Source organism: Bemisia tabaci, chromosome 10 (assembly GCF_918797505.1).
Source record: "Bemisia tabaci chromosome 10, PGI_BMITA_v3".
NCBI lineage: Eukaryota > Metazoa > Arthropoda > Insecta > Hemiptera > Aleyrodidae > Bemisia > Bemisia tabaci.
In genome coordinates this window covers 36684856-36702219 of record NC_092802.1, presented here as the reverse complement: position 1 = coordinate 36702219, position 17364 = coordinate 36684856, and the positions used below count along the sequence as shown (strand labels likewise).

The 17364-nt window shown below is 35.4% G+C and overlaps 2 protein-coding genes across 4 annotated transcripts; both read right to left on the bottom strand.

The window, feature by feature from the left end:
* Positions 1-80: 80 nt before the first annotated feature.
* On the bottom strand, positions 81-9771 carry LOC109039077 (uncharacterized). The gene is made up of 3 exons (XM_019054412.2): positions 9561-9771; positions 1636-1730; positions 81-326 (listed from the first exon to the last, which is right to left on the bottom strand). Exons 1-3 carry the CDS (start codon positions 9621-9623, stop codon positions 230-232), a joined length of 255 nt encoding a protein of 84 aa, XP_018909957.2. The 5' UTR covers positions 9624-9771; the 3' UTR covers positions 81-229.
* gny (ALG6 alpha-1,3-glucosyltransferase garnysstan) lies at positions 3870-16623 on the bottom strand. Of its 3 annotated transcripts, none has more exons than XM_072305616.1 (2): positions 16485-16623; positions 3870-7659 (listed from the first exon to the last, which is right to left on the bottom strand). In XM_072305616.1, the coding sequence occupies exon 2, from the start codon at positions 7591-7593 to the stop codon at positions 6073-6075; it is 1521 nt and encodes a 506-aa protein (XP_072161717.1). In that variant the 5' UTR covers positions 7594-7659; positions 16485-16623; the 3' UTR covers positions 3870-6072. The 3 variants fall into 3 exon arrangements, with proteins under 3 accessions (XP_072161717.1, XP_018909956.2, XP_018909955.2); XM_019054411.2 differs by lacking the exon at positions 16485-16623 and adding an exon at positions 9703-9934; XM_019054410.2 differs by lacking the exon at positions 16485-16623 and adding an exon at positions 9561-9701.
* Between the last annotated feature and the right edge of the window lie 741 nt (positions 16624-17364).

Here is a 17364-nt window from a genome sequence, read left to right as displayed (position 1 = left end):
TTTTCTACTTATTTTTTGTTCACCCCAATGAAAGACTTCGCTAGTATAGTGATTTAGAAGAAAAAAATTAAGATGAGATATATTTTTGGAATTTTTTTTTACATATATTTTTGAAGAATAAAGTTCATCTGCCTCATAAATTAGAGGGGAAAGAAAATGCTTTGAAAATTAACAGAGAAAAACTAAATGAACTTGAAAATTAATTAAAAATTATAGAACTGGTATGAGATCACTTTTTTTCTTTTTCCCATTCTTCTGGAGTTAAGGTTCGCTGGGAGAAAGCATGAATTTGTTTCATCTCATCAGCAATTATGGTGTATACAAGTCTGAAAAAAAAAAAAAAAAAAAATTCGTTAGGAAAATAAATTAATTTTTCAAAGAGGGAAATAAAATATTGAGTCAGAAACTAATAAATGGACTAAAAATTTGTAATAGCGAATATCTAGCATCTGGCTTAGGTTCCTCTCTGGAAGATGGTTCATCTCCGGTTCTGATTGTCAAATTATATCAATAAATATTGATAAAAATCATGTTAGTTATAATGGCAATTAATTACTGATTAAAACAGATGAGGTGCTAGGGTGACAATCGCCCTTGCTTTATATTAATGTCACAGCATGTACTTAAGTTTAGTTAAACAAACTAACTACACACTGCACTCATTCAGAAAAACTCAAAGCAACCTTTAATTTTCTCTCAAAGAAAAGGGGGGGGGGGGAAAGAAAAACAAAAAGAGCATGAGATCTTTTCGAGGTTTAAAAGAATTATTTTAAAAAAACCAAACAAAAATCAAATGTTCGGAAGAAATTTTCAACTGAGGTTGAATTGGATCGCATGTAGCAGAACGGAACCAATGCGATTAGTGTTGTAAAAATCTTGCAATAAAATTTTTACTTCATAAAAACTCTTGAATAGCACATATTTTCTTTCTGCCAAAAAATTTCTAATCTAATGAAAATTAATGAAATAAATTTTATTACTGTACATGTATTAAGTATTTTTTCAAAGTTAAATAAAAAATGCACCATTTTGGAAACAATCTTTGCATTGGTTCCCTTCTGCTACAAGGATCCAATTGTACTCTGATTACTTGGAGGAGATTAGGTACACAATTGGACTACATTTTGCAATTAGGAACTATAATTTTTGGCTCAGTTTAGAGAGAAGGTATGTGCCGTTAGTTTCCCTATGCACATAAGTGTTTTACGGATGATCCAGAAATTGTAGATTCTGATTGCAAAGTGCGTCCAACTGTGCAACTGAGTTTCATTATTGTAATTTTTATGTTTGCCACCAATGGATCACAAGAGAAAGGAGGGGGAATGATGCTAAGGATTGAAAGTTGGCCAGGAAACCATTGACACGACCACAGTATAATTGCACTTCAGAGTGCCCATTAACTCACGTCAAACAGTCCATTAAATGCTCTGATACCTACTTAAACAAAGTGTAAATCAAGGCAATAAAAATGAGTAGTTGACAAGCTCTGTTTAGATTTTCTTAAAACCGAGATACAGAAGAGGGAACTTGGTGAATGGACTTCTTCTGTCTCCGTTGATTACAGATATCAACTACAGTATATCATCTCAGAAAGTGCTGAAAGACAAATTTCCACGAAGGTATTTTGTCTCTTACCTCTGTCTATCTATTCTGCTTTTCCCTACAAATTTCTCGGAAACAATAACTGCTTGGAATTTGGAACCACATCCGTCAGAGATATCGTTAAGCTCCTGAAAGCAGCAAAACAGAAAAATTAGTCAACCGGAAAAGTAAAGAAAATTGGTTTATAAGTCAATTTTTAGGCAGATTTAACCAGAAACAGCATAACTACATCAGACATTACCTGATGATCTTTGATGTTCTATTTTTTAAACCAAAAACGAAGCAACACTCAAACTTGAAATTTTGTGCATTTTTCATGATCTGAGGTATATTTACAGAACGTTTCAAGGCGTTTAATAGTTGAACAGCTTAAAACTTTCTAAGAATTTACTTTGATGAAGATTTCAAGAAACACAGAATTTCAGTTACAGTGTTTCTTATTTCGGTTACAATTTCTAAAAAGATGACTTACTTTTCCAATTTTGAAATCTGACATGGGTACTGAGGTACACACAAAAATGTTCACTAATTAAGGATTCACAGCTCTTTCTTGTTACCCGAGGGTTCATTTTGCTAATTTCTATTTCAGTTCCAAAAACAGAATTTTATTTTTTTTTTAAAACTTCTAAGCAGTCACCACCAATGTCTGATTTGTACTGCTCACACACAATAAACATACTTATATCAGCCTTAAGCATAAATATTGTGAAACAGCAAAACTACATACGGACAGCGTAAGTCTGCAATCACACACCTATCTCGTTTTCGGTGTCTGAAAATCTCCGCCTCTATGATATTTTTTTTAAAGGGGAACAAATTGACATCATTCCTTGAAGTTTATGCAGAGTTTTCTTCGCACAGAGAAGAAAAATCACGGAAATTTTCAAGAATTGCCGTTGAGTAGTTTTCCGTTTAAAAAATAAAGTATGACAGGGAGTCTGCAACATCGCAAACCGAGTTATGTGATTGTTGACTTATAGCGTCAATACCTCTGTTTGTAACAGCTTTCCTCTGTCACATTTTCCTTTTATGATGAATACTTGGCTGATCATCATGGCAGAATAAAATTTTGTGTGATTTTGTTTTTTTTTTTGTCTTATCGAGAATAATTTCCGAAAATTATAGGCAGTAAGGCAAGTTTATTTTTTTGAAAGAAAATAAAACATGATCATAAATTCTAAAACATGTCAAGAAACGTTATTTCGTTGTTACATCTTTGATACCGATAGAAAAAGAGTTTGAAATCATGATCAACATCAGCATTATCTCAATCATTTCTAAATTTTCACTCTCATATTTTGCTGTAGGACAGACTAGCTTTATTGCATGAAATTTTCTCCATTTTGAGAGGAAAAATTATCAGGAGTTTTCCAGAAATGTAAAAAACCCTGACTTTCTCAGTTAGTTTCCTGTTAAAAAAAATGAATACAGTTTAACTTTGAAAAGCCGCACACTTGTTTTGCCGATTTCACCATTGAAACATAGTTAAGTACCTTTGAGACAGTTCGTAAAGTATGAAAATAACAAATTTGATTGGGGGAACAAGTGAGTCCTTGTAATTAGCATGCCAACTTCTGTGTCCTGAATGTGCAACTTAGCACACTTCTTGATACAAAAGTTGGGACTAAATTACACAAAAAGGAACGACTATTTCTGGCTTATTACGGAAACATCGTACATGCCATTGGTGCAAAGAAAAAAATCTGCTCAGCAAATAGATTATACGAGACTAGACAGATGGGTATTTTTAGGGATCAGCCAGAGAAATCGATGGCTAAAGTTGGAAAAAATGCACGTCAAATTGCGATATTGTAAGTCTCCACTAATGTTACATTTCTACAGGGATAATCAACTGACAGTTTCTATTGAAAGAAGTTTTTCACTCATCCTAAAAAAATCGCACAAAATTCCAAGGAAATACTCTATAGTTTTACTTAATAAAACATAATTAAAGATTTTTTAACGCTACAATTGAGATATAAATTTGTTGCATTTTTGCTTTTTTTGGTTGTGCGTGTGTTTAAAAGCAGAGAGACAATTGTATTATGGACACACAATTTAATTGAAAAAGTAATTGATCCTAAGTCAGAATTGGAAAGTTATTATTTGACCAATCAATGGGAAACTTTAATGAAAGTGATCATGAGTTAATTCATGTGGCTACTTTCGGTGAAATGCAAAAAAAAGGTTCATTGTCATCGACAACTTGACAGGTATTACTGTGGGCTTAGGTCTAGGTAAGTACCGTTCATGGAGAGAAAGACCAGTTCAAAAACAAAATTTATTACCCAACTCAAAATAAATTAATCAACAAAATAATTTCTCACCGTAAAAAGTATTTACACACATACACAGTACAAATGCTATTCCAATTATATAAAGTTCTACTACTAAAGTTCTTATTAATGAAATTAATGTTAATTGGAGGAACTAGCAACTTGAATTAGATTTTAAAAGTTTTAGTAAGAAGACTAGTTTGGAAGTTTTAGTAGTTTTAGTGGTGTAGATCGGCCGGAGTGTCAAGGAAAGTAGTAGTAGTAGTAGTAGTAGTAGTAGTAGTAGTAGTAGTAGTAGTAGTAGTAGTAGTAGTAGTAGTAGTAGTAGTAGTAGTAGTAGTAGTAGTAGTAGTAGTAGTAGTAGTAGTAGTAGTAGTAGTAGTAGTAGTAGTAGTAGTAGTAGTAGTACATGGAGAGAAATTAAATGTTGATTTAGCATTTATACTGTTAAAAAGATGTCCGACAAGTTTCAAATGCTGATTTTACATTTTAACAAATGCTAACGTAACTACGCCCACTGCAAAACGTACAAATTAAAATGTTATGTTAGCATTTTTGTATTGTAAAATCAGCATTTGAAACTTGTCTGACATCTTTTTAACAGTATAAATGCTAAATCAACATTTATTTTTTTTCCGTGTAGTAGTAGTAGTAGTAGTAAGAAGACGATTCAAATTACAGCATTTCAGTCAAAGGTGACTCGTCTCAACTGAAAAGAGAATTTCAAAAGACCACCAATTAATTATCACACAGGGCAAAATAGATAGAAAATGCAGGCATTCCATATTCAATTAGACATCCACGTTTTTTAGCAAAAATACGAGGCTCTACGAGAAATCTTGATTATTGTTTTAATTATTTTAAGAATTGTACTCGTCAAACTATACAAAATGCTTTTAATATTCTTGTTCCAACTTTTGTTTATATTCTGATTGTCTACCTAGCAGCTCTACAACATCTAGTAATATTTTTTTAAAATGTGCAGTCAATAATTGTTAAGGTCAATTTAACAGTCTATTTACAGAGTTAATAACAGTCAATTGTGAATCTCACAGTCAATTAACAGTCAATGTTGCTATTTTTAAGTCGGAAACTTGTACTTGCAAAAATTTTCTTCCTTCAAAGCTAAAAGGACAAAATTGAGGAAAAACGCTGAAGCTGACATTCAGTAAACTAAACAGAGGTAGAAATGGTGTTCAGTTTAAAATTCTTGTGCGAAACTGTTTTACCTTGATTGCGTAGCAATTGGACATTAATACCTAGATGTCAATGAAGACTATTCAATTAAATTAGGATGAACACATAAACATCTGGATGTATAAAATAATCATGTAAAAATTCTATGATTAAGAGATAAAAAAGATCAACGATTACCCTATGCCAAAAATAATAGTGATCAACAAAACATTGAAAAAAAAAATTGACTACCTACCAGAAAGAACAAAATATCTGTCTCTAAGAGCAAACAATCCTTTTCACACTTAAGTTATTCAGTCTTGGACGTAGCATTTTTTCTGCCATGTTGAGCAAAAACTCAGTAAAGGAATTACTGTCTTTCACCTTTTTTTTCTTCACAAAAAAATTCGGGCATTATTCCAGATTATTTTAATCAATATTGTGCCTTGCTCTGTTAACAACTTCCTACTCTTTTCCCGATGAAAAAACCTCCTTAAAAATTGGAATTACCACTGAAAACTGAGTTAGCGCTACTACTTTCTTAATGGTTTAAGCAGCCTCAAGAATACAAAATCAAGACCTTTTTTGTTGTTTCTTTTACACACAGTTCTTTCCTGGTGTTGTGAGTTTGAGTCGGCCATTTCTAATTCTTTATAGAGATGAATCATGATTTCCTCTGTAAATAGGATGTTTTTCAAGATGATCTTCTTGACATCAAATTGTTCGTTTTTTCTTCAAACCAAGTATTTACTACAGGTAATTAGTAAAGTGTATAATTCTACCACTTTTCGAGCACCTTTCAGAAATCAAGCATTTTCAAAATCAAGCGCTTTTCAAGGTCGCATGAACTATGTTCTTGCTCTGAATGGCAGTATTGTGCCCATGAGCATTGATAAATTACTCAAAGTAAAATTTATGCCTTAGAATTTTTGCTCCTTGACATCAAATCATTTTAAAATAATTTAAATTGAGGAAGTATCGAGATTGAAATGAAATCAGATTCAGGAACATAAAAGGATTACTGTTCCTTTTTTGCTTCAGCTGTAGAGAATTGTTGAGAGTAAAAATAAACAAAAAAAGAGGCAAAATGGACGAAAGAATAGACAGCAAGTAATAGCGGGAATATATCCGGATACCTTTGTGGGGGCTCTATTGAGACCAGTCCTACGAACAGGTAAAAGTATCCAACAACTGAGAGAAAAAACAAATGCGTTTTTTTTATAGAGCCCCGCAAAAAACCTGAGCTTTTTGATGAGCTTTTGGATGCTAAATTAATTGATGAAAATTTTCTCATCGACGATAAACTAATAAGTATGAAAAGGCCAGTCAACGCTACAAATGCAATGATTAAATTGTCTTTGACTACCAAATGGGAAAGACTTAGCGTCGAAACTGTCAAAAACCAAAAACAAGGAAACGGGTCTTTCAAAAAGTGTAGAATGACAGGCACTGAAACAAGTAAAATGCTTTTTTCATGGACATGATAGGAGAAGAGGAAAAACCCTAGAGATACAATAATCAGTGATAATTTAAATTTGTGCAGTGTTGGCTTGATGAATAAATTAAAACAAGACGGTAGGACTGCTGCTGCAGTTGTAACTAAGCAGATTTGTGCAATTGTTTCGTTGGAACAATGAGCACGTAGTTTATAGAATACATTGAAAAAGCACCAAAAGTTGGCCACTTTATCTTCGAAGACACCGCGGTAGATAGGGAAAACTCGATGCAAAATTTGAGACACTTGGCTTGCATCAAAGATGAAGGGGAACCAGACAATAAGGAAGGTTGAGAGAACCATGGCTGCAAATGTCATAAAGGACAAAGCCACACCGAAAATGCTTCTAGTTTTTTGATACTTTTTGAAAATCAGTCCGAGAAGATAAAAGAAAAAAGGCAAAGCATGATATAGTTCCATTTGCTTGTAATTCAACGCCAAGGCAAAAAGAACGCACGCAAACTTGTATGACCCTTTAAAGACTGCTGCAACAGCAGCTGTCATTAATCCTAAAGATACGCAGTTGTACTGAAAATGTCCGTAGTCAACGATGATCAACCCTGGAAAAGTAAGTGCTATCAATATACCTAACAGAGACTGGTTATGACCCCGGACATTATTTTTGGATGAATTGATTACAAGAAAATAGTAGTACATTGCCGGGAAGAATATAAGTAAGTCAGAGATCAAAACAGTTGACCTCATGAAGATTTTATGGCCGTAGCTTTCATAGCCGCGAGACGAGAAGAGCTCTACGGACTGGGGATAAAGGATACTAGAGATTACACCACACAGCCACATGTGGTATGCTGTCAGAGGAGGATAGTCCAGCCCCCAGTACAACAAGTCGTTTCGTGTGGTGTTGTGGTACCATTCCCCGACAGGCAAGTTAGTAGTGATTTCCATCCAGTGTCGTTGGGCTTCATAGTCACCAAAAAGAGGTGGTTTATTTTGGCCAGAGTGAGGGTGGAGAGATGTGCACCAGCGTAAAAGTATCCCAATCAATATTATCAAGTACTTGGCGCTACTGATGATGCTTTCCATCTTTTCTCTTTTTAAACTAGGCGTTGTGATCAGACAACTTTGAAAAAATCATTCAAGTCCTCTCGTCTGAAACAGCAACAAACGCACATCATCAGTATTTTTTTCAGATAAATCAATGCATGAAATTATTAATTTGCTTTTAATAGAAGTGACGTGAAAGGGAAGGACCAGCCTCAGCTTCAAATCTCACTTCCCAATGTAAATAATAGAATGTATTTTTATTTGACTTTGCTACGAAGCACGGAATGAATGTGCTGTAAGTTTATTTACAAGAATTTGTCAAAACCAAAAAAAATCATATTAAAATGGAGCATAATCAATGCTTGAGTGAATCATTTTTGGTGATGATAGCATAAATCGACAGTCACAAAGAATAAACGCACACATTGGCTTTTATTTTGACTTATTTTGATTTAGTTTTCATGGTTTTCCAATTTTTATTGGAGTTTCGTGCCATCTCTTCCACCTCTCTTGGGATATTTTGACTGATTAAAAATAAGGCTAATTAACACAATTCTGGTAAAATTCAACTTGAAGATATATAGCCTCTGAAATTAGGAGACACAGCGATAAAATTGTCAAGATGTAGTCAGGTCAGGGTCTAGTCAACTGCAACGGCACATGGATGATGTATACAGTTTTTGTGATCGTCGGTAAGTACGTTAGTATTTCGATTGAAATAATCGCTTGGACAATAGCAGCAAACCTCATGTCCAAGAAATCGACAGACAAAAGCCAAGCTGACTATCAAAATGCACTTCAATAGGAATACCTTGATTGATCGATGGGCTCATTCACACAAAGGAAGTCTATCTGCTATAAATATCAGGGGTGCAGAAGCTTCCCAACCACACGATCAGCCGTTCGCATGAAATGGGAGAACCCATGTGAGGACAAGAAAAATGGGGGAACCCATGTGAGGACGAAAAAATTGGGGGAACCTTGGGAGGGTTTTTTTTTTTTTTTTTAGGATTTAGGGGGAACTTGACTGTTGACCGTGCTGTTTTTAGGGAACCCAACTGTCAAATGCATTACTTTATGTGTCAGGCAAAATTCTGCGAAAACTTAAAATGGGGGAACCTAAATTTATTTTGGGGGAGCCCTTGGAAGTTTCTGCACCCCTGATGAATATTACAGATGTGAAGAGATTTCTTTTGAACAGATGCTTCCAAATTGAAGTGATAGTAAATCTTTGTCCATCGAGATCATTTAATAAAGAGATAATGAAATTTAGATGATGAACCTGCATAAATCAAAGACAACTCGCCTTATCGCTTTACGAGTAAAGGATGCTACATAGCTTGTAATTCGATTTGAGGCTCTTTTTTACCTTGGAGCAAGGAAAGTTTTGTGAATGCAAGATTCCCTTCAGTAGTAAGGTTGAGAAAAGAGAGCTGACCAAACTTCTTAAGAGAGGCTGCAAAATTGCCAGCTGCTTTGGGACCGCATTACTTGGCTTGTAGCCGAAGTCAATTTTAGAGGGCTTTTTCTTTATAGCGGATCGCCGGGAAAACACTGGAATGGAATCCTGAGCAATCCTAAGCATTTAAAGTGATAAAAAAATTCAACCTTGGTGGTTGGTTCGATTTGTTAAGGACAGAAACTTTCTCGGATTAGGTTAGGATCACATTGTAACGCGATCTCAACCCACCTCGTAAGAGCGACCCATCCATTCTATCCTGATCCACTGGAACGTGGCTGAGGAACGGAATGAAAAATACTGATGTTCATCATGATCCACCGTGTTCCGGATAAAAAAAAGCCTCAAGTTAAAGGTGCATCTTCCGCAAAGAAGAAGCCCTAACGTAACCTTAAAATTTTGATGATTGCAGAGCATGCTTACAGATTAATTTAAGGTTTGAAATATAGAGCAGCTATTGACTGCATTCTGTGCAAGAGCTGAAAATGAGAGAAATTAGGAGTCAAGGAGTGATTGAAACAAAACCTTAACAGCACGCAGCACTTACCAGGTAGGTGGGTTGCAGTTCTGCGTTTAGTTTGGTCCTAACTTTCTGTTCTATTTCGGTCATTATTGAGAATGGTCAAAAAGTAAATGCAGGAAAATGTAAGTTCAGTAGGAAAATTTACAAAGTTCAACGAGGTATCTACCTTCGTGGGCAGGAACTAAGCTTCATTTAAGAAAAACACCGGTCTTATCAGCAATGCCATCGGATTATCAGATGAACGGTGTGATCAATCAAACGCGCGATAATTAAAATGTAGCGTTGTTTCTGGGGAAAAAACTAATGAAGCGATTAGTGCCGAGTATAGTAACTGCGATTTACAAGTAATTACTTTGATTAGAGGTAGTAAAATGATTAAAACTTAGCACAAACTTCAAAATTCCAAGTTCCACGTCAGGAAGTGTAAAGAGTAAACAATCGGTTGATTCCGCGCCCCGCGCTCGCGGGGGAAAGCGGAGCCAGCGCTGAATGTGGATGAACTGTGAATTAAAAGCGACGGCAGCGCTGCATTTTGCTGTGATTGGCGCAACAGGTTTCGCGCGAAATAAAACTCATTTTGAATGAGCGCTCCTGTCGGTGCGACAGATAAATCACACACTAGGAAATTTTCAAGGAAGGGCTGTCCGTTAAAAGTAAGTATCGTCCGGCTGAAGTACCTATCACAAGCGCCATGCGACGTTTAAAAATTTCTGCCGCCATTTTATTTTTTTACAGAGACATTTTTCAACGAAGCTGTCCGAAAATCTGACTGAATTTTCTTCGTGCCGTTGATAAAATCCAGTGAAATTTTCCAACAGATTCAACCAATAATTTCTCTGTAAACAAATAAAACAGCGGCGGAAATTTGTAAAAGTCGCATGGCGCTTGTGACACTTTGGCCGGAAGGTGACGATACTGGGAAATTTTCAAGAGAGGGCTGTCCGTTAAAAGTAAGTACCTTCGTGCTTGCTATTAATTTTAGCACGATTCTGAAAACACATTCAGCGAAGGAAATTGCAAATTCATAAATCATTCTGGAAATGATAACTTAATTAACGGTAAATAAAAAGGTAGTAAAACAAGGCTGGGTCCACACTATTTTGCAGGGAGAGCAAGGCCAAAATGTTCACAAATTTCAAATAGAGTTGAAAATTTGAGATCTATTGAGTATCACATTTTCGAACATTTTAGCCTTGCTTTCTCCACAAAATAGTGTGGACCCAGCACTATTTTACCACCTTGTTACGCACAGTTCAAGCCACATCTTTCAGTGTTTTTCTTTTGGTCTCCTTTAGACTCTCTAATGCACGAGGACTCCCATATAGCAAATTAATCAACATCATTTTTGGAGAACCATTACTTTTCTTTTTTTTTCATTAGAATCTCTGGTGATGAGGATGTTCCGTGTCTCCTTGAAAAAGTGAAAAAAGTATGGAAACATTGAGATACTGCCATTGAGCTTTGAGTTGTCCGAGTTTTGCCGACTTACCAATTCTGAACTCTCTTATTTGTTATCACCTCTTCAATGCTTGGAAGCTTGCAAGATCACTTTAGATCAGGAATAATTTTAATTTTACGATCTCTAAAATAAACCAGATAAGCAATGATGAAACTGCAAGAACACACAAGTAAATATTTTGATTTCAGCGTTTAAAATTTCCGATTTTGATCAATTTTTTCCAAAGTATCCGACTGATATTCTTGCATGTAACGTTTTTCTAGAATTTCAGAGTAAGTTCTACCTAATCATTTTTTATTTAACTATTTGAAAGACATAAATTATTTTCTGGGGAGTATTTTTAGGTAAGTAAGAAAAATACAATCCTTTCTTTCACAAGTTAAATATGAGCAGTTCAATTTTTTGCTCTTAAAATAAAATATAGTGTCAGATGTTTACATCTTCACAAACTAAGCTACGTATTTATCTAGTTTCACCATCCAAATATGGCAACACCCATAGTATTACAGTAAAATTTGGCAACGCTGAAACCTCTGCCGGAATTTGGGTGTCTTCGGAGATCCTCCCCCCCCCCCCCCTCGGCTCGTTTTGTCATTCTTCTCCTTCACTGATTGTGAGTTTTGTAAGTTTTAAGTTGGTTTTAATTATCCAAAATTTATTACGGTATCGTTTGGTAGCGCGGTAACTTTATTTCAGTTTGATTTTGGTGTGTCATGGGAAGCCCCCCACTCCAGGAGAAATGCTTGGATCACTGAAGGGCAGAATACCGTGGAAAGCCAAAAAATACTTATGTTTGGTAGAAGAAAATTGTGAAGAGGCTTGGCAACGTTGAAGGAAGAACTCTTGCGCTCCCGAGCGCTGAGCTTTTCTAGAGCAGCCTCTTACAATATGCGGAACGAGAAATTAAGGTCCCTTTTCCCGGACCTATTTCCAAAAAGGGCCCAGTGACTCAAAATCGCCGACTCGGCAATACAGAGTTATAAGAGCAGCAAAGAAAATGATATGCACTTTAGTATGTGCTGCCAAAAAATTAGAGACCAGCTAATCATCTTTCAAAATCGGGGGATTTGGGGGGAGGCATCTTTAAACATTTTCAATATTTTATGGAGAAACGCACTTAATGCTAATTTTCCACCCACATTCTAGCGTATTCGTATTCTCCAAGTGTTTTTCCACTGAAATAAAGGGACTCAAGTTTTTTAAGGATCCTTGGATTCTAGTTATTGATCCTTAGATGTCAGAGTACAAAGAAACAGTTTTTAGTCGTTTGAGAAAAATGAGACTGAATTGCTAAATTTCATGGCACCGAATGGTCGAAATGAATTTTGACCATGAATTATGCAGCTTAAAAATGATGCTTTCATGTTCAACTGTAAAAAGTGTCACACTACGACTAGCTTCATTAGAGCATACAATACGACTATCTTTAAACCCTTTTTTTCTTTTCGTTTATTTATTTATTTTTTTTTTTCAAAATCTGAACTTACACCTAGCTCTCCAAGTATCTCGCATTTCAAAGAAAACAGATTTTAAAATTGTTTTCGTCTTCTCCTTTTCTTGTTTCAATCAAATAGTTACGACCTTTGAAAGTTAGAAGCTTGCAGTAAACCTAAAAACTTCACATACTATAGTTGTACAAAAATTCATTTATTATTAGGAGTACAAAGAAGAGCGTATGATTTAATTAACAGCCAGAAACAGTATCACAAGGCAGATTGCATTTTATGCAGCGAAAATTACAAATATGCAGGTACGAAAATCAAAAAATAAAAATTAACCCTCTCAGATTTAGAAAAAAAGATTTAACACAATAAGGAACTTAAGATAAAATTCACTATACGAAGTTAGTGTTACTGTATAATTGAGTTTCAGTTGTAGATAAAGTCAGAGATTTATAGTTTGAATAAAAAATTTTAGTTTATCATTAAATAACTTTACAAACAATTTTATAATACGCCCTTCCACAGGCTATCTCTTCAAATAATACCCTCAGACAGGAAGGTGAAATAAGTAAAATAATATCAGCCATTTTTAATGAATCAATCACAGGTACATTCGTCACCTTCCGGCCAAAGTATCACAAGCGCCACACGACATTTAAAAATTTTTGCCTCCATTTTATTTTTTTACAGTGAAATTTATGGTTGAATCTGTTTGCAAATTTCGCTGAATTTAATCGGTAGCACCAAGCAAAATTTTTGGACAGCTTCATTGAACAATTTCTCTGTAAGAAAATAAAATGGCAGCGGAAATTTTTAAACGTTGGATGGCGCTTGTGATACTTTCGCCGGAAGGTGACAAAATAAAACATTACAGGTAAGAAAAGATCAAAAGGTATCTATCAAAAAAGCGCTAACAGTTTTATAATACGACTTGCTACGGGCAATCACTTCAAATAATACCTTCCAGCAGAAAGGAGAAATACGTAACCAACCATTTTGAATGAATTGATCTCAGATAACAAATAGTTATGATTATTAAAACAACACAGAAAGGATCAATATATGGATCGCATTTAGCAAAAAAGAACAAGCGCTGTTACAGTGTTTTAAAAACCGTGCAACTCTTCCTTCTCTCTTAAAAATACTTAATGTAAGTACAGTATTGAAAAAGTCAGTGAGAAAAATAATAAAAACTCCGACAAAAGCATCATTTGTAATCAACCAAAATGGATTAAAAAACATAAAACTAATTATAAGCTCTGGAAACACGATCAAATTCGGAACCAATTCCGATCAAAGTAGACATGCTGATGACTGATGGTCACCATCTACCATCAAATTTTGACAGGCCGCACTATTTTGTTCAAAGTAAGGTTTCACCATCCATCGCTGTATTCGCATTTCCAATATGGCGAATTACTAAAACACGTTTCAGAGTATCAGAGTAGTTGTTGTCGCATGCTTTCATTATTAAATCTTATGTAATTAATATAATTTATTCTCCCAATTAAAATGGACCGAGAAGATTGTCCGCGATTAGCCTTTGTTCACAACAGTATTAAAAGTGCACCACCCACAACAGGAAAAGGAAAAGTAGTATTGAATGTTGTCAGGAAAAGTACCCAGCCAAATGCCACTAGTGCACTTATTCAACCCAAGAAAACTACCATTACTAATAAGAGGAACCGTGACGAAGATTCAACTGCTGCCCAAAAAAAGTGGCCTCCTGAACACATCCTAGAACTCATAATCGCCTACAAAGGGCACCCATGTCTGTATGACCTGAAGCACCCTCAATACAGTAACAATGGCAAGCGTATGATGACCCTAGCCGAAATAAGGCAACTTATGGATATTTTCCGCCCCGGCATGACAGGTAAATTATGTGTCACTTTTTTTTCACCATTCAGGTTTATACCTTAAGTGTCTACATCTATTTCTCAGTTCATGCATCACAGAATGTAAAAGTCGGTCATACTTTTCATTTCGCCCAACACATATTGTTGAACCTGTTTTCTTGAAAGAGAACAAATCAACATCATTTCTTGAAGTTTTTTCAGAATGTGTTTCGTATTGAGAAGAATAATCACGGTAGATTTTAGGAATCAAAGCTGAATATGATGTTCGATGGTCTCAGGCAATGGTCACCTGGGGCTGGGGTAATCAGCGTGGGATCAGCCAATAGGCTATTTAAAATTGGTAAAAAAAAAAATAAATAATCCTCCATTTATAAAACCAAGACTGACAGGAAGTCTGCAAAATTGCAATCCGAGGTACAAAGTTTGGGAATTTCACCATCCATTTGCTTTTGCTAGTCAATTTCTCATAAACCCCTGTCTACATCAGGTTTTTTGTGAGTTTTCCTTAGTGCAATGAATCATTGCGCACCAGTGTGAAACACTTGTCAGCTTGAATCTATTTAAATCAAATAATGGCTTTTTAGATAAATGGAATCCACCGGTGAGAGCCAGACAGACTTAATTGCATTGCAATATTACAAAGATTCATTTGACAATTTATTAATTTAATCAGGAATGGATGAAAATTCTTCTCTGAAATGTTCTTTTGAATCTTTGTTGAACCATCTAGGTGTAGTCTAATTTTTTTTTTCTTCTTCAGTTGCCATTTCTGAATAATTTAAAGTTACTGAGTTTTTTTTTCTTCTTCTTCTTATAGAAGAGGATATACTAAGACAATTGAATAGTGTGAGAACACAGTTTTGAACTGAATACGGAAAGATGAATGCAAAGGAGCAATTACCTACTGGCACTCAGGCTCCAGACACACCACCAGAGCCCTACGTACCTAACATGACTCATTTTGACGAATTGCTGTTTCTTGCGGAGCAAATTGGTGGACAGAAGTCCACCTGCAGCTTAGAACTGACTGATGAGAATGGAGGTGGAATTGATGAAGCAATTTTGCAAGATGAGGTTAGTATAACTTATTCTATTCATTAATTTTACGAACTTATGAGTGCAAGAACAACCTATCTCGGGACCAACTTCGAGGAAACTGAAGAAACCGACACAATCCGAGGATTTTAGATGAGCAGAAAACACTTTTGATGTATGTCATCAACTCACGCCTGTATCACATGATCAAAGTAGAGCTGTCAAAGATCGTCGATTGAACAATCTTTCAGGGTCATACGAAGTCCCTCTGGGGGCTCGTACCATGATTGTATGATACTGTCTTTACAAAAGAGACTTACAGCCAAAAGTATTTATGGTTTTGCTTTTTTGCCAGAAAAATTGTAGTAATTCAAAACATCCGAGTGAGTCATGGCGTTTTCCGCACTCATTGACTTTTCAATTAAAAAGTAGATTTTAAAAATTTTAAATGTGAATGATAAATTATTTGCAATAGTACTAGTCAGATATAGGAAGAAATGAAGCTGAAGAGAATCAAATAGAGTGGTGAATAATCAGTGTTCATAGGCAGTTCTACGGGGGTGCCAGTGGGTGCCAGGCACCCCCAAGCAAAAATTAAGTACGGTTATTGGAACCGTGAAAATACTGCTTTTAAAGATTCTGTATTCGCTCACACTGAGAAAAATTCCCAACAATTAATTGAAAATGTTACACAAATGAACAGAATTAAAATTGATAGCCGTGTTTTACAAAGATTCCACTGTTTTTTTATGGTAAGATTGTAGTTTTGAAGGAAAATCTTTGCTAAAAATTTCCTAAATTGAATTTACAAGTATTTAAGTGGAGAGAAAGGAGAGAAAAAGAGAAAGGAGGGTAGGGTAGGAAAGGGATAAAACTTGAGGGCAGAAACTTAGGCCTCCCCTGAGCGACTGTCCCCTTTGGAGCCCGTCTCCGACATTTTCCACCTCTGGGCACCTCCCAGAATGAAGGTCTAGAACCGCCTATGTCAGTGATCCTGATACTCGACATACCCTTTCAATGTCAATGTCCACTACGCCAACTTTATTTGACATTAAAATAGGTGCGTGGAACAGTTTTTAAGCAAGAGGAGATATGTAGATTGTTTTTATAATGATTGATTCGACAGTTCAAGGGATGAAAATGTATTTTGTACCTGTAAAACTTTGTTTGATGATTCTTTCAGGAAACACACACCGATCTTCAGGTTCATAATCTTCTTGAAGGTAACCGCTTTCCGTAATAGGCCAAAATAATCCGGGGAAAAAAGAGGTGGAGTATAATAAAATGAACTAGGTAATCGACCCTAAGGACAAACAATCACGGATTACTTAGGGTAATTTTAATGTGTCTGACTTGAGCGATAAAGTGAGACAATATTTGGAAAAATATTTGGAGCTGAAAGGTGAAAACTCATGAATGTGACTTTCTTAAAATCGCCGAAGTCTTTCAATGAACAGAATAATCTGGGAAAATTACTTTCTTCAAAAAATAAATAAAATGAGCTGGAGAAGAGTAGAAGATTTGTTAACATAGTTTAGGTGTCAATAAAAACATCGATAAACTCTCACAAAATTGTAGATTAAAAATCGAGGCTGAATGATTTTGCGGAAAGGGATCTCATAACTGCTTCATTTGCCTGACTTTTTTGGCTTTTTGCTGACTCCAGAATTTTGTGATTCCCTGTTTTTCCCTGATCTTTGGACAAAACTACATCTTAGATTTTTTCCCTTACAATTACGCTGACTGCTGGTAAATTTTGCATGAAATTTCCACTTAGATTTAAATTTTAGAAAAAGGCACTTGAAAGTTGTCCCTGCTCTCTAAAAATAATGCCGGCTGCAGTTGCTGAGCTGATGCGCTACTTGCCAAAGTCTTAGACTTTTCAGGTTTTCTTGAACGCCGAAAACCCTGAAGATTAATTAAAAAAATGTGTAATAAAAGAAGTATTTGGATGAAGTTTGACAATTTCCTGCAGATTTATCAGAAGATCAACATTTCGAAAACAATGTATCTGCTAAAATTACATTTTGGAT